Source organism: Sarcophilus harrisii, chromosome 3, assembly GCF_902635505.1.
Source record: "Sarcophilus harrisii chromosome 3, mSarHar1.11, whole genome shotgun sequence".
NCBI classification, from domain to species: Eukaryota; Metazoa; Chordata; class Mammalia; order Dasyuromorphia; family Dasyuridae; genus Sarcophilus; species Sarcophilus harrisii.
The window spans coordinates 446,952,387-446,970,651 of NC_045428.1; the positions used below are offsets into that span (position 1 = coordinate 446,952,387).

Sequence of the window (18,265 nt, forward strand, 5' to 3'; positions counted from 1 at the left end):
AAAAGTAGGAGTACAGTGGAGGAATAAAGGTTTGGAAAAATGCCTCCAAAGAGGGAGATTCTCATAGCCTTATGGCATTGACAGAAGAGACAGAAAGCCAATAAAATCAATAAGTAGTTTTCAGTTTTTATTCCATACTTTGCAACTCTAATTATTACAGGAGTTCTTCTTTAGTTGTAATATATAATAAATAGCTTTTAAATAGTGTTTTAAGGTTTGCAAAATGTGGTTTTCTCATTTGATTTTTTTAATAATCCTGTAAAATAGGGGCTATCACCCCATGTTACAGATGAGTAAACTGAAGCCAAGAGATTTTAAGACCCTTATTCAAGGTCATAGTAGTCTCTAGTAAGACATTGTTAAGTGTTGATTGCCAGTTTTCTTGGCTCTAGACTCAGGGTTTTATCTACTATACTACCCTGCTATCTTAAGTTTTCAACTACTTTCTAATTGAAATAGAGCACCTTGTCAGAGAGTCTAAGAACGACACAGTTACAACCTTATTTTATAAAATATTCTTTATTTTAAAATGTGGCCTAAGGCTAATCTTGTAGGGTTTGTGCTGTTCACAATCATGTCCAGATTGAATTCATAAAATTCAGTAATTTCAAATCTAGTGCAAAGGTAACAGAATTAAATATTGTGGAAATTTATGTACATATTCAACAGGTTATTTTTCTTCTCTTCTTCTTTTAAAATTTATACATTTTAAACAAACAAACGGCAAGGTACAGAAGAAAAACAGCCTTTACAAAAAGAAATTTCATTTTTACAGTACATTAAATGAGAATCTTTCATACAAATTTCTTCTATTGTGCAGATTTTGATGATGCCCATAGTGCACAGGAGACTTCCCAGGAGAAGTGATTGGAGAACACTGAACATAGAGAAAAATTAAGAGTCTCTGGAACCAAAAGTAACTTCAGTAATACATGTTTTTATCCCACCAGCCTGTAGGGGGAGAAGGAGAATCAATAAGAAATACGGAGCCTGTGGAAGGTGTGAAAAAGCAAATGCTTAATAAACTCCAGCAGGGTGTCCCAAATGAGGACCCAAATCCTCCTCCTTACTTACTTCCTGGATAGCGCCTGATTAGGAGTTTTCGGAACTCATCATATAGCCAGATGACAATAGCATAAGGTATTGCCACAAACCAATATTGAACCCTAGAAGTAAAATAGAGCCAAAGTCAAGAGTCAGAGTGCATCAGAAGATAAGACCCAGCTTTTGGGGTAAATGGTGGTGGGGCTTTTTGGCAACTGCAATAAATTCAGATGGATACAAAGCAGGGAGGACTTTTCCTATATATTGACCAAAAACAATTCTTTTAAGATATAAAAATAAGGAATACCCAAAGATGAGGACATAAAGTGTACTTTTTTTCCTCAAATCTTTCCAAAGGGAGTTTTGAAAGGTCATTTTTTTCCTTTCACAGAAAGGTATATTTGGTCTCTTATCCTTACCATCTCATATCTGATCTAGACATCTTTATCCTAGCTTAGCCTGGTCCCCTAACTTAAGACTCTCCTCTCAGAATGGAAGTCAGGACTTTCCCTTCCCAGAGTAGGATAGATAACTCACCTAAGGGTGGTAAAATTCATGGCTGTGATACTTCCAAAGCCATAGGAGAGGATTAATGCTATGATTATTTGAGATGCAATTCCTATCCAGATGACTTTATTTCTGTAAGAAATACAAACACGAACAGGTTTTGAATCCATCTAATTATTTCCCCCTCCTACCTTCTTTCTTAATGTAAAGGGCATCACTATTCCCTGAATCCCTTAGGTTCTCAATTCAGGAATCATCCTGGTCTCCACCATCTTCTATCCTCATATCCAATCAGCTGCCAAGTTTTATTGATTTCATCTGTGACATCTCTTGCATATACTTTCTTCTTTCCTCTGATACCTCCATCATTTGGGTGCAGTCTCTTATCACCTTAAGCCTTGCCTATTGTGGCATTAGTGAGTTTCTCTACCACAAATCTTTCATGCCTTCAAATCATCTTCCACTGAGCTTCCAAAGTCAGACCATGTCAACCCCTTTACCTCTATCAATAAACTCCAGTGGTTTCCTATCACATTTAGGACCAAACATAAAATCCTTTTTGGCATCCAAAGCCCTTTATAATCTGCTCCTTACCTCTTCAGTATTATTATACTATCTACTATCCCTTTTCTAATTCTGTGATCCAGTGACCCTGGCCTTTTTACGTTCCTCACATAAGACACTTTGTCTCCCAAATCTGAGTATTTTTAATTAATCCTCCCTCCATTCCTTTCCTCATCTTTGCTTCTTGGTTTCCCTGGCTTCCTTCACATATCAGTAAAATGTCTTCCTCCTCCTACAAGAAATCTTTCCTAATCCATTTTAATTTTAATGCTTTCCCCTTGTTAAAAATTTCCAATTTATCTTGTATATATTTTGTTTGAATATAGTTATTTGCATCCTGTTACCTTCCCTATCCATTATATTGAGAATGTCCTTTTTCTTTGTATCCCAGTGTTTAGCACAATGCCATGGCAGCACATGACAGAGTAGTTAAAAGTTTATGAATTGACAGACATCCATCAAGCTAATATGATCCCAAGTAGCATCAGATCTTTTGCTATAGTAGACACTATAACATTAGTTCCTTGAATGGGTTAACAGAACTTCATCTTCTTTATATCACAAGTCTTTGATATATAATATAATTGATACCTGAAGAGACCTTGCTGGAAAATGGAATTTCTCCGAGTTTTTCTGATGATTAAATCTGCGATTTGCTGGACCATGATTGCAACAAAAAAAGAAGTATATCCAATCCATTCCAAGTACTTTCGCTGATATCTTGTCTGCAAATGATCAGAAGGAGAGAAAGCTCTGACAACCAGTGGAAAAACTTTGGGGAATATTAATGGAAGCTACATAAGAGTTCATTCCTAGGTGTGCAAACAACCCATCACTCAGTTGTCCAGAGAAGGTAATAATTGAGTAGGAAAAAGAGTTTCAATTATTCTACTTATCCCTACATTTGGTACTTTGCAATATAATTGTTCTTTTTTGTTTGTTACAAAACTGCTGTGTGCCAGTTCTGTTATTTAGTTGTGTTTGACTCTTTCTGATCCTGTGGATAATATCATGACAATACTGTCCATGGGGTTTTCTGGGCAGAGAGGAGTATTTTGCCATTTTCTTCTCTGGTAGATTAAGGCAAACAGGGTTAAGTGACTTGCCCAGAATTAAACAGCCAATAGATTTAAGTCTTCCTGTTTCCAGGTCTAACTTTCAAACCATTGAACCATCTACTTGCCTCTAACAAACTATTATCAAAGGTCAGAACAAGTTCTGATAAAGGTCAGAGTTATTCAAATATTTTGTACCTCTCTTTCATTTCCATTCTAGAAAATCAGCTATACTTCCAGTAGGCATAATTCTAATATTTTGCTTTCTGACCATTTTAAATCACAATTTTAATAATCTAGGCTGAGCCATGTGATATTTCTTATGGTGAAATGCATTACTCAAGGGGCTGTAGTTATTATTTGTCCTTCATTTTTGAAGAGGACCATGACATCAGGAAGATGATGTCATGACAAGCAAGTGAATTGGATTTTAAAGTGAGAGTGGCACAAAGAAATTAAAGAATAATCAAGAGTGGAGGTTATCTTCCTCTAATTAGTAGTGGTAGCTTGAGATTTGAAAAGATTTTGTTCTGTGTCCCAAGCCCTCCTCTGTTATTTCCATCTAGAATTTAAGCTTTTTTGGGGGAAGGACTAGCTAGGTAATGAGTGATGGAGATTCATGTCATGTAACTTCTGTAATATCCAATTAATGGGGAATTAGGGGAGGGACTTGTGCTTCAAGATAGGAAATAAAATGCTGCCTTTGGAGTTTCAAAGGTATGTCTAACAACCTAGGCATCCATTCTTACAAGAATGAAAAATAAATCTTTCCTGAATTAAAAAAAAATAAAGTGAGGGTAAGCTATTCAAATACCTTAGCCTCACTTTCTCTTGTAAAGCCATCTGGAAGAGGCATTCTTCAGTCAGAAACAAAATTTTCCTCCTTGAGACTCTCATGTCATTGCTAATTTTTTTTAACCAATGAATTTTGTTTTAAACAAAAGATACACACCTATATAGACATTTACATAATAATAACTAGTATTTATTTAGCATTTAAAATTTCCTCATCTTATTTTGTGATTTTGGGACCATAATTATTCCCATTTTGCAGATGAGGAAACTAAGGTTCACAGAAGTTGTTACTTTCCCATAGTAACCCAGATTGCAAATGTTTCAGGCAAAATTTGATTTTAGATCTTCCTGCCTTCAAACCCATTCACTGTAGCACCCCAAAACCCCAAACTAATAAGGTAGTAAGTATTTTCATTCTATTTTCTTCATTTTGCATTTTATTATTGTTTGAAAAAATTTTTATTCATATTTTTCCCTTATATTAGTCACTTCCCAGTGACCGCTTTACTCCATCACCCCTCATTTATAATAAAGAAAAACAGATAAAAGGAAAAAGCCAATATATTGACTATATGGTATTCACCCCCTATTGTTCATCACTTCTCAATAAGAAACATTGCATGATCAGAGAACACGACCTGGAGGTTTCAACCTTTTCATCTCCAGAGCTTGCTCCCATGAGAGTAATCTTTGCTCTTCCATTAGCTCTTTTCTACTTCTAGAATTATGATCTAATTAACTGGGTTGTTTTTAGGTATGTGTGTCCCTCACTGCCTTCCATCTTGGGGAAGAAAAGATCAAAATGCCTTTTCCTGGGCTTTGTTTTCCAATCATTTTTTAGTCAGATTTTACTCTTTGTGATACCATTTGGGGTTTTCTTTGCAAAGATACTGGAGTGTTTTGCCATTCCTTTCTCCAGCTCATTTTACAGATAAGAAAACTGAGGCAAACAAGGTTGTGACTTACCCAGGGTCACATAGCTAGTAAGTGTCTGAGGCTGGATTAGAACATGGACCCAGTATTCTATCCACTGTGTCTCCTAGTTGCCCTCCTGAGCAATAAGCCACCAAATCTTTCTAATATTTTCTTCCACCATTAGAATGTATGCTCTCTGAGGGGCGACTTTACTGTGCCCATAAGAAATATTTTCATTCTTTGAATTTGTATTCTACGTACTTTCTGGTACACAGTAATTAGTAAAAATGCTTATTGACGTTTTCATTCACTCATCGGTTCTAATAAGATAATCTTACTAGGACAGTCCAGAAGATGGTGTTTCAGGATCAATAAGGTCAAATGGGCAATAGAATGGAGAATCAATGCCATTAGAACTTTGATCTCTCTTACCCATTCTTGTCCATAGCTATCTTCAAGGTCATTTATATTACCGTCTTCCCATTCTGACCGTAAGAAAATGAGCCGGGTAGGTCTGAATCCTTGCTCTGTGTAGACGGTGAAATAGGCAAGGAAGGCTCCCAAAGACTGCAGGATTCCTGTGGCACATATGAGACATACTAAGAATTTAAGAACTGATGAAGTGGAGGTATTCTTTTTCTAATGGTTCTCATCCATTAAAAACAAAAGTTGGTTTCTGAGCTCATTGGGGGATGGGGACCTAGGAAAGATCTCTGATAGCAAAATAGCACACGAGAGATCTCAGCATACCTATATGTAGATAAGAGTACAAAGCCAGCTGTTGATTCACCAATCTGTCCTTCTTCTTGTGGCGTGGTTTCCGATTCATGATATCACTTTCGGCTTTTTCATAGGCTAAGGCAATGGAAGGAATCTATGGAGGGGAGAAAATGATGAAATACTGTCACTTACCACTGTCCTGTAGCTAGAACACAGACAGTTAATATTTAGATAGAAAATAAAATAGAGAGAATAAACAAATCCCAAGGATTCAGAAGTAGCTTGGCTAGAAAACTTTCAAGCCTCCAAGTAACAAGTCATTTGTGTATGAGCAACTCTGTATAATACTGTCTGTAGGGAAGAAAGGAAAGAAGATCTGCAAGGGTCATTTCCCTTGCATTGTCTCTAGTTTACTGTCACCTACTTATTTTTTATCCACATATTCCAAAGTTATATGAATAATTCATTTTCAACATATTCTTCCACTATTCTCTAATTATTGTTTGTTGTGGATTTAGAGAACTTTGGCCTAAAAATGTCTACTAGGAGGGTTCTTAAGTGAATCATTTAGACTTCAGTTTCCTTATCTATAAAATGAAAACATCGAAATAAACTCTAACCTCCCAGTTTTAGATCTATGATCCTATGAATTAATTTGGCCAAGATGAGTAAGGGAAGTAAATGGATCCTTTTCAGTATTGTACCTAAGGATTATTGAAAATGTCAATCATTTCCCCTCTCAGTCTAATTATTGCTCCATTTATTAGTTTCTATTATATATATCCTATTATACATATCTTTAGCAAGTGTAATTTTGAAACAGGGAAGAACTGCTATATGTAAAAGCAGTATTTTCATTTTAGAGACTGTTCTACCTTTTATTAAATTAAGAGAGGCTTGGATTAGCTAGGGATCTGTCTCCTATTTCTTAGGCTTCTACAACATTTCTAGACCCCTAAGCTTTAGATAGATTTTTCTGGTCCTTGATCATAACTATCAATTCAGGGATAAGAAACCTGAGATAATGGATCATAACATATTTTTTGAGGGTTGGGTAAATGGAATGATTTAGAAACCTCAGTTCAGGAGATAATTGATTTTACTACTAATTTTTCGACAAGTTATTTAATTCTTTTCAGGGAAAAGGAAACTCAGAAGGGAAAATGGTCTCAACACTTTATGATACCTGGTATTGGATTTTATTTCCCGGTACCCTGAGATAAAGTAATAAGATCAATATCTTAATAAATCATGAGTATATTCAGAAGAAAAGAAATAGAGAAGGAAAAAATGGCACACAAGTTTATAGAAATTAGTGCTATATTTATTTTATTTTATTCGTTGGTACTCCAGAAATTTACTTACTATATCAGTGCCCAAATCAATGAACAAGATGGTTATAGTGCCGATGGGCAGGGGGATCCCAGCAATAATGAAGATCAGGAAAGGACAAAGTTCAGCAATATTTTTAGTTAGCGTGAAAGCAATGGTTTTCTTTAAATTATCAAAGATTAGGCGACCTGCGAGGAGAATGTTATCTTTAGAAAAACTGTTCTTGATCCATAAATTTAAATCAATATGTCCCTTGAATGGAAGGGATCTTACTAACCTTCCTCTACACCTGTAACTATAGAAGCGAAGTTGTCATCTAGTAAGACCATGTCTGCTGCATTTTTTGCTGCATCAGAACCTGCAATTCCCATGGCAATCCCAATATCAGCTTTCTTTAGGGCTGGGGAATCATTAACGCCATCTCCTGTCACTGCAACAACAGCATCCTAGAACAAAGTGAGATTCAAACAGTAAATCCAGAAATTTCAAGGAATATTCAATTGATAAGAGAATTTCAAGGAATATTCAATTGATAAGAGTATTGACAAAATAATATCCTCTTTTTCCCCTGAAGATAGGATGACCATATGTTCTACAAGATCCTTTTATGGGAAAAGGGTCATATTTCTTTGTGATGTAAAATAAACATTCACCAAGATTCTTTAATGCAGATAAGTGATAGAAGACAGAGATGGGCATCTCCAGCTCTAATGATAAAATACTGAACAAAGATTCTTATTTTTTTTCTTAGTTGGCTCTGCAACAGAGTCTCGCCAAATGAAATCTTTCAAGAGAATTCATAAATTAGAGAATAATCACCAGAGGGGCCAACATCTTCTCCAAACAGTAATAGAGTAAAACTTGTTTAAGTCGAGACGATGATATATGAATTCAATGGCATATAATGTAACGGCAATAATGGATTATTTCAGAAAAGCCTGGAAAAAGTTGCATGAGCTACCATAGAGTGAAGTGAGCAAACCCAAAATAATTTATATAATAACACTACAAAGACAAAAGGTTTTGAAATAATCAACACAATGATCCACTACTACTCCAGCAGACTGATGATGCAGTAACCTCCCTACCTGACAGGTGGAGTCAATGAGACAGAATGAGACTTTTTTGGGAGACATGGCCAGTGATAGAGTTTTCTTTATTTATAAAATTTTAGGGTTTTTTTTTTAAACTTTTTTCACTAATGTGGGAGGAAAAGAAATAGTTTTTTGTGAATTGAAAAATTAAATATAATTTAAAAAATTAAGGACACATTAAAATGCTTGAAGTTGAAATGGAATATAAGGAATTTTCTTTTTCTTGAAGTCAAATATGTACATGCTTGAGAGAAAATGTTGGGCCTGGAATCAGGAAGACCCCAATTTAAATCCAGCCTTACATTATTATTCGCTATGTGACTTGGGCAAGTCATTTAATGGATGTTTGCCTCAGTTTCCTCAACTACAAAAGAAGGTGAAAATTAGAGTGCTGCCTTAATGCATGGAGTTGGTGTAAAGATCAAATGATATTTAGCAAACTTTAAGTATCATGTCAGGACATATAGAAAAGCACTAGAAAGTCTAATTCTAATTGTTGTTCTTTTTTCTTTGTATTTCCAATGCTTAACACATGGTCTAGAACATATTAAATGCTTTAATGAATGAATGTTTGTGGAACTCAAATGAATTTCCTCAAAAGAATCAGCCACTTCTTTTCTTGATGATTATGAGAGAACCTCAGCTTTATTTAGGAAAGAACTTTCTGTTCTAACAAAGTCATACAAAATAGCAGTCTGAAGATACCCAACTTGGACTCCCTTGGACCCCTGTCAGTCAGCCAATAAATATTTGAGAAGTATCTACTATGTGTCAGACATGTTGATAAGTACCATTTCCTTCATCACTCACCTGTCTCTGACAGCCCTCCACAATGATTAACTTCTGTTGGGGAGATGTCCTTGCAAAGACAATTTCTGTGTGGTTGATCAAGACCTCATCCAGCTGCTCTTGGCTCATCTCCTTCAGTTCCATTCCATTTACCACAGCTGCCTTTGCATCCCTAGAAGAGCCCAACCAATGCCCAATTAGCAAAAAGGACTTGACAAGAGATTGTTTTAACCCTGAGAAGCCCAGTAGGATACAACGTTCTGAGGTGACTAGTCCCTCACTTCTTCACTAAGGCTCTTGATACTGCTGCAAAATAAAGAAATCTAACTCAGTAACAGGCTTTGCCATCTCCGTTCAAGATGGAGAAACAGAGGCTAGGAGGGGACTCCTCTTGGAACGCTTGCAATGAATACTACCAAGTCCTTCCATCAGAGAGAGGACTCCAAAAGGGCTGGGGGTGACACTATCTGGATGTTCCCTGTGACTAGAATGCCCTCCCTTCCCATCATCTTCTGCCTATTGAATTCCTACCAATCTTTGAGATCCCAGTGCCAATATTTTGTCTCTTCAATGAAGCCTTTTCTGCTTTTCCCAGTGGTAACGACTATTTCTTTTCTTCCTAATTGTGCATTCATGTAGATGTTATTCTGTTTTCAATTGCACAAATGTTTAACCAATCCCAATAACATAATAAAGGGGTAGCACGCCCAACACTAAAGATACAAAAGCAAAAGTCATTTTGGGAGAATGAGAGCACGGGCCAGTAAGAACAGAAAAAGGTTTACAGAGGAGTTGATATTTGAGATAAATATTGAACAAAATTGGGAATTTTTAGAGCTATAGTTGAGAATTAAGTGCATTTTAGGTAGGAGAGACAACTTCTCCAAGAACCTCTTTAGTGGTCTGGTGAAGTATATAGGACAATTAGATAATAGTGCCAGACCTGGAATCAAGAAAATTCATCTTCTCAAGTTGAAATCTGGTCTCAGACATTTACTAGCTGTGTGACCATAGACACATTACTTAACTCTGCTTTAATTTCCTCACCTATAAAATGGGTTAGAGAACAAAATGGCCAACAATTCTAGTTTCTTTGCCAAGAAAATCCCAAATGAAGTCATGAAGAATTAGACACAATTGAAAATGACTGAATATCAACAATGTCCATGGATCTCTTCTCAGAATAATGGCTTAAAATGCATAAAAGAAATGTATCACAAAGAAAACCAATTATATTGCAAACAATAAAAGTGTGTTATACATGAAAGTATTGCTACTATTCAATCATTCCTAAGACTACCTACACTCCAACAGAGTAGAGGATCAAGGTGTTAACTAAAAAATAACTATAGTGAGAAGAAACTTCACTACAGAATTCTTTGTGATATTTTGAAAGGAACCAGTCACTAAAAACCAGTATCTATTAAATTTTTTTTTGAAAAAATTTCACAAACCCCCATATTAAGAAAACTTTTAAAATTCTAATGCAGACCTAATATTGGATAAAAACACTAGTTTTGCTTGCTTTTCTGAGCTCTGTAGAGGAAAAATAATTAGGTGTTTGTATATGTGTTTATAGCCTAAGAGGAATTCCAAAACACTGCAGCTCTTTGGAATCAAAGTGGCCTGACTTACCTGCAGAATCACAGTCCCACTGCTCTTACCTTTTGTTAACCTGCTCCACAGGAACATTAAGACGCTTTGCTATGTCTTCCACAGTCTCGCTATTGGCTGAAATGATGCCCACACTTTTGGCAATAGCTTTGGCTGTGATTGGATGATCACCTGTCACCATGATAACCTGAAGTGGGTGAGGAACAGATATAACCAATGAGAAGCAGACTCAGTAAAAGCAGAAGAAAAAAAATGAACATGACTACTCTTGTCTGAACCAAGAGCTAGTAGGGTGTAATCATTTCTAAGGATAGATTTTTTCCCTTTGGGGGACCTTTAGTTAGATGTGATCTCTCCCCTGCTTGAAAAAACCAGCACCAAGACATTTTCCATGTGTCTGCTTGCCCCACTGTTTGTTGAATCTTTTCCTCCTTCATAAGAGAAAACCTTTATCTTTGGTGCAATTCTTATTTGCTCTTCTAGGAAAAAGAAAGTTATGGGGGGGGGGTCTGATTATTATGTTTTAAATAGCATATAAATGTGGAATTAAATTTCCTATAGGATCATAAAGGGATAAAATTAAGAAAATACCAAAAAACTACAACTACCTTGGATTTATATAATACAGTATAGCTTAAAAGACTACTTTGTATCTATTGATATCAATGTTAATCCCAATAGTTTATAATTATATGACACTTCAAGTTTTAAAAAGCATTTAAATAATTTCAGGGAGATTAAGAGATTTTCCTCAAATCAGATACCTGATAAATGTGGATTTGGTCCCATGTCATATTGCCAAAAGCAACCATTCATTTATTTTAAAAAATAGTTTTTCCTTTGTTTCTTCATTGCTTGTCATGGTTCGTGTGGAAAATATAATGGGATTTGATAATATATGTAAAGCACTTTGCAAACAATAGAAATGTGTTATACATGTAAACTATTGCTATTATTCAATCATTCCTACCACTATCTACATTCCACCAGAGTACAGGATTAAGATGTTAGCTAACCAATAACTATAATGAGAAGAAACTTCTCTATAGAATTCCTCGTGATATTTTGAAAGGGACAGTCACTAAAAACTTGACATAGCAAGTTAAAAGATCTATATAGAGATTGGGATTAGACCTGTAATTTCATCATTGAAAAATACCCTCTACCATTGTCAATTAGTGCCCTTTCTCTGAAATTCATAGTCTTAGTTGCCTAAGGGAACTTAACCAGTATATATCAATGTAGTATTTGAGTCTTTTGTATCTAAGGGGGAACTGCAACCCAGGTCTTTCTGGCCAGTTCTCTATTCATTCTGTCATGATGCCTCTCATTTGTAAAAGAGAAAATAAAAACATATGTAATTGGAGAGGACTTTATTGTAAAACAAAACTTCCTCAGAGGATCTCCTGAATCTTTGTAAGACTCAAGAGGTAGAGAAAAGGAACTCTACCTTAATGCCGGCACTGCGGCACTTGGTGACTGCATCAGGGACAGTGGATCGAGGGGGATCAATCAGTGATAGCAGCCCCACAAAGCAGAGGTCAGAGGTGGGAAAATTCATGGTCTCTACATCAAAAGGATAGGTATCTGGAAACTCATCTTCTGGCAGGTAGAGATGACAGAAACCTGAAAAAGACATGTATAGGGAACAAGGAGGGGACAGCATCAATAAGGAGGAAGATAAGAAAATAAAGAAACACTGTGCCCATTAAGGCAACAAAGTCCTTGAATGGAAATGTGAGTCCCTTTCCTGCACTTACTTTAGAAAAAGATGCATTAGATATTTGTGAGGAAAAGAATCTTATTAAGTACAAGATAAGGTTCTCTGATTATCCCAAGGATTCTATATTCTAGGATATTTTAAAAGCCATTCCAGAATCAAGTTACAAATTAAATGAAAGAATTATAGATATTTAAGCTCAAAGAGATTTTTATATGCCAATTATTCTAACCTCCTCACAGTTTTACTCATAAGAAAACTGAGATTGGACCTGAAAGATCAGGTAGGAAATCTCCTAAAAGCTATCCTAGTAGGATTAAACAGATCTGATGTCTAAAAATTTCCCTATTTCCCAGTAGCTCCAATGCTTTTGAGTTCCTTAAGGACTTTCCAGAATATTGTCCTTTCCCTAGTCTTATCACTGGGAAATCTCATTATGCTGCAAAATTAAATCTGTTTGGTACATTTCATCAATACCCTCAACTTTTCTGATTGGACCCTAAACCTACAGGGTAGAATTATGGGCTCCAGGACCTCTATTTAAAGAATAGTTTTAGCAAAGTTTTTCTCCCCATTTTCCAACCAGCTACATTATTTGTGCATGTCTTTAGAACTTTCATTATGTTCTTAAGGGCCCCTTTTTCCCCTTCTTTTTGTGTTGTCTTCCCTATTAGATTTTAAGCTCCTTGAGATCAAAAACGATCTTTGGTTTTTAATTTGTATTTGTGTACCTAGTGCTAAGCTTTGTGCCTAGCACATAGTAGGTACTTGATACTATTTATTGACTGACTAAAGTTTAGTTTACATGTTGATAAAATTTTGTTGGGCAGAAAATTCAAAAATTTCTCTGTTGGGAATTTCCTACACAAATAAAATTAAAGATTAAAAAAATTAAAAGCATAGAATATTAATTCAGGGATACATAAGTTCATATAGTTTCTATATTAGAGAATGGGGGATCATTAATAAAATCAGGGATCCTTGAAGAATTTTTAAAAATATGTTTAAGCACCAACTAGATGCTTTTTTTCCTTCCCCCATCATCATTACTCACAAACTTTGATGTCCTTTGGAAATATAAATTCCATCAATTTAATTTACTTCCCTAGGAATTACCTTCCATTGTTTTTAATGAGCACATCATTTATTTTTTTCAGTTTAAATTTTATGTTGCAGTTACCAGTGGCCCTATCTTCTCTGTCAGCATCCCAGGCCAACTTACCCAGCACTCTCTCCCCTAAACCTCCTAGCTCCATGTATGCAGTTTGGAAGGCCTCTGCTGAGCTTTCATTAAGAGGTTGCTCCTGGCCATTGATCATGATGGTGCTGCATTTCTCCAAGATCCTTTCAGGGGCTCCTTTCATCACCAAGAGGAAGCGTTTGTCATTAGGGTCATCTGTTTCATGAATGGAGAGCTGGGAGGAAGGAATTAAAGTGAATGTGGTAAATGGGGCAGGTTACTGTTATTGCCACTTCTAAGAAGCCTCAAGAAATATAGTCACATACCTGGAGAAAGAAAATCATCTCTTATTCTGTGTATACTGCCCCTCCTTGCAGTGAAAACGGGAGATATTCCCCAATTAATGATCAAAGGATATAACAGACAATTTTCAGATGATGAAATCAAAACTATCAATAGTCATATGAAAAAATGCTCTGAATCACTATTAACTAGAGAAATGCAAATTAAAACAACTCTGAAGTATCTCACACCCCTCAGAATAGCTAAGATGACAGGAAAAGATGATGATAAATGTTAAGAGGGAATGCATTATTGGTGGAATTGTGAGATGATCCAGTTACTCTGGAGGGTATAATTTAGAACTATGCCCAAAGAGCTATCAAACTGTGCATACCCTTTGATCCAGCAATACCATTGCTAGGTCTGTATCCCTAAGATAATTTAAACTTCCTCCAGATCAAGGAGCTAGAGTTGGAAGGGACCTTAAAACCCATATGGTCCAGGTTCATCACTTGACAGATGAAAGACCTGAAGCTTGCTAAAGTTAAAAATAAGATTGCCTCACTTGGGCCACACAGGCAGACATAAGATTTGGATACACGATTTTTCACTCCAGTCAGTGGTCTTCTATTATGACATGCTATTCAAGCCCATATTGATTTCTAGTGCCTCCCACTAGAGAAGGAGACTCAAACTTGGTCCCAACCCAGCACCCTGGGCTTTTATATGAGAAATCAAATTGAAAAAGGATGAGAGGGAAGGCAGAGTCAAGGTAAAAGAATGGACCTAAGATGGCAGAGTACAAGTAGCAATCAGCTGAACTCTCCCAACTTTCCCTCCAATCAACTTTAAAATAATACCTCAGATCAAATTTTGAGCTTTGGAGGCAATGCATCAATGGTGGCAGCCTAAGGTTCTCTCAGCCCAGAGAGGGTAAGAGAGTTGGACAGTTGGTCAGAAAAAAATTATAGGGGACTTTTTGTTGGCATTGGGAATAGTTGTTACTGATTTGGCAACTATATTGCTAATATACAATTACTGGTTGAAGTTCAAGGGAGGAGAGCAGTACTTGTGGTCAGTCAGAAGAAAGCAGTGGCCCTGGTCACAGTTCCAAGCCAGCTTGTGGCTGTAGGGAAGCAGGGACACTTCCTGGGTAAACACCAGCATGCAGACCAGGAGAGCCGTAACCATACTGCATCCTGGATCATGTCACTTTGGAAGTTACAAAAGTTTGCAGACCCCACAGCTAACTCTAAAATAGAAGCCTGAAAAAGCCTATATATCTTGAGACATTGATTTTCCACCCCCAGGGGAGTGGAGTCCAATCTTAACATAAAGTTCAAAGTCAAGAAAGAGGCTGGAAAAAATAAGCCAACATAAAAAAGTGACTGGGATAAGGAAGACTAAGACACAAATTCAAAAGTAAAATGTTAAAAGAAAAATGCTTATTGGGTCCAAACCAATAAGAATTGCTGGAACAGTTAAAGAAAGAGATGATGGTAGAAGAAAAAAATTGGAAAAGAAATGGTGATTTAAGAAAATTATGAAAAGAAAATTAAGAGCTTGGTAAAAGAGGCACAAAAATTCACTAAAGAAAAGAACTTAAAAAGAAGAAAAGGCCAAATGGAAAAGGAGAAGAATGTTTTTAAAATTAGAATTGGGGAAATGAAAGCTAATGACTTCATAAAATATCAAGAAACAGAGTCAAAAGAATGAAAAAATAGAAGAAAATGTGAAATATATTTCATTGGGAAACATCTCAACAATCTATTGAGAGATTATTTAAAAATTATTGTACTACCTGAAAGCCATGATCAGAAAAAGAAAAAGATCTTCTATTTCAAGAAATTATAAAGGAAACTGCTCTATTATCTTAGATCTGGAGGGTAGAATAGAAATTGAAAGAATTCAGAGCTCTTAGATCTAGGACAAAATATTGTAAGCAGTTAGAAAGAAGCAATTCAAATATAATGGAGCCAAAGTCAGGATCATACAAAACTTAGCAGTTTCCATTTTAAAGGAGCAGAAGCCTTGGCATATGATGAAAGCAAATGAACTAGTATTATAACCAACAATATAAGAGAGAGAGAGAAAGAGAGAGAGAGAGAGATAGAGAGAGAGAGAGAAGAAAATAGGATGGGATCAACAATTAGGAATCATAATTGTGAATGAGAATGGAATTAATTCACCCATTAAAAAAAGTAGAATGAATTAGTAACCAGAATCCAAAAATGTAATTTATAAGAGACACATTTGAAATAGAAAGATATAGAGTTAAAATAAAGGGCTGAAGTCTATTATGCTTCAGAAAAAATGAAAAAGGGAAGGGTAGCAATCATGATCTCAGATAAAGAAAAAGTAAAATTAGCCCTAATTAAAAGACAATCAGGGGAACTACATTTTCTAAAAGATACAGTAGATGATGAAATCACATAAAAATTTTAACAGCAACTTTCTCAGACAAATGCTAAGTAAAATTTATAAAAATAAGTTACGAAAAGTTTTCTGAAGAAGAAATCAAAGCTATTTATAGTTACTTGAAGAAATGTTCTATTGATTAGAGAAATACAAGCCAACAACTCTGTAGTACCACCTCATACCTATCAGAAATGACAAATGCTTTCATCAGGGGTCCTCAAACTTTTTAAATAGGGGACCAATTCACTGTCCCTCAAACTGTTGGAGGGCCAATCTATAGTAAAAACAAAACTTTGTTTTGTGGACCTTTAAATAAGGAAACTTCATAGCCCTGGGTGAGGGGGATAAACATCCTCAGCTGCCGAATCTGGCCACCGGGCCGTAGTTTGAGGACCCCTGCTAGGAGATGAGGGAAAATAGATACACTAATCAAATGTTAGTTGAATTGTGAACTTCTTGAATCATTCTGAAGAACAATTCAGAACTATGACCAAAGGGGTAAAAAAGCCATAACATACCTTTTGATCCAGCAATACCACTACTAGATATGTGCCCCAAAGAAATCAAAGGAAAAGGGCCTAAATGTACAAAAATATTTATAGCAGCTTTTTTTGTTTTTTCCCTTATCCCTATTTTTAATTGTAATTTTAAAATATATTAATTTTTTTCCAATTACATATATAGTTTTCAACATTCACTTTTATAAGACTTTGAGTTTCAATTTTTCTTTCTTCCATCTCTCTCTCTATAAGACAGCAAGCAATCTGATATATATTATATATGTACAATAGTGTAAACATTTTCACATTAGTCATGTTGCAAAAGAATTAAAACAAAAAAGGAAAAACTGTGAGAAAGAAAAAAACAACAAAAAAAGTGAAAATAGTACACTTCAATCTGCATTCAAACTACATAGTTATTCCTCTGGATGGGGACAGCATTTTGCATCATGATTCTTTTGGAATTGCCTTAGATCATTCTGTTGCTAAGAAGAGTTAAGTTATGAAAGATGATCATCACACAATGTTGCTGTAATTATGATTCTGATTCTGATTCTGCTTACTTTACTCAGCATCACTTCATGGAAGTCTTTCCAGATTTATCTGAAATTTGCTTACATCTTATAAAACAATAGTATTTCATTACATTTATATATCACAATTTGTAAAGGGCATTCCCAAACTGATGGGCATCCCCTCAATTTCCAATTCTTTGCCACCACAAAAAGTAGAAGTTCTTTTTATAATGACAAAGAATTAGAAATTAAGGAGGATACTCATGAATTGAAGAATGACTAAATTGTAGCATATGATTACAATGCAGTACTACTGCGCTACAAGAAATGAAGAAGGCAATGGTTTTGGAAAAAAATGACAAGATCTATATGAATTGATGAAAAGTAAAGTGAAAAGCACTGAGACATCATTGTACACAGTAATAGCAATGTTATAATGATGAAAAACTTGACTACTCAGTTATCCAAAAAAATTCTAAAGGGCTTATGATTTAAAAAAATGCCTTTTATCTCCAGAAAGAGAATTGATGAACTCTAAATACAAATTGAAATTTAATTTTCTAGTTCTTTTCATTTTTATTGTTTTGTTTTTGTAATATGCCCAATGTAGATATGTGTTTTGTATGATTTTACATGTATAATTGACTTCATTTTGCTTGCTTTTTCAGTGGGTGATGGGGAGATAGGAGGGAGGCAGAGAATTTGGAACTCAAAATTTTAAAAGCAAAGAATATACTAAATTATTTTATTTTAAGCAAGGTCCTTTTAGGTGATGGCACAAATTCCACTGAATTTTATATCCAGGGATGGATTATCTACTGCAGATTTCACAGCAGCAGGAATCAATTACTTCTTTTCTCTATTCCAAAGTTTAGGCTGTTCTTACAGACACTGGGCAATAGAACCATATTCCCTAACATTAGGGCCAGACATCATTTCTCTGTGGCATAGAGAACTGAGACTAGCAAAGATTCCTTCTGTTCCTTTTCATCCATGAAATGACCTGCATACACAAAAATTTGCATTGGTCTCATGAGATTCCATCAGGAGCTCGTAAACATTAACCAAAACTGTAGGGAATTATAGGGTCCTGTCAAGACAGGTAACATTAAAAAGAAAAGAAAAAGAAATTCTGGGAACTCAGAGGCTTAAATTTCATTCACTAATTTTTACATTAGTTAAACTCACCTGGGGCTCTTTCTTTTCAGCCCACTATCAGCA

General features: G+C 35.5%; 1 protein-coding gene across 1 annotated transcript in view; it reads right to left on the reverse strand.

Annotated features, from left to right (window-relative positions):
• Positions 1–215: 215 nt before the first annotated feature.
• The window catches only part of LOC100914456 (potassium-transporting ATPase alpha chain 2), a 30,583-nt gene continuing 12,533 nt past the window's right edge, over positions 216–18,265 (reverse strand). Inside the window, exons 12-23 of the mRNA XM_012545173.2 lie at positions 13,372–13,564; positions 11,880–12,055; positions 10,480–10,616; positions 8,837–8,987; positions 7,210–7,378; positions 6,966–7,120; positions 5,631–5,754; positions 5,313–5,458; positions 2,707–2,840; positions 1,582–1,683; positions 1,075–1,166; positions 216–951 (exon numbers count right to left, since the gene is read on the reverse strand). Of these exons, the coding sequence (XP_012400627.1) occupies positions 923–951; positions 1,075–1,166; positions 1,582–1,683; positions 2,707–2,840; positions 5,313–5,458; positions 5,631–5,754; positions 6,966–7,120; positions 7,210–7,378; positions 8,837–8,987; positions 10,480–10,616; positions 11,880–12,055; positions 13,372–13,564 (1,608 nt within the window). The 3' untranslated portion in view covers positions 216–922. The remainder of the gene's footprint in view (positions 952–1,074; positions 1,167–1,581; positions 1,684–2,706; positions 2,841–5,312; positions 5,459–5,630; positions 5,755–6,965; positions 7,121–7,209; positions 7,379–8,836; positions 8,988–10,479; positions 10,617–11,879; positions 12,056–13,371; positions 13,565–18,265) is intronic.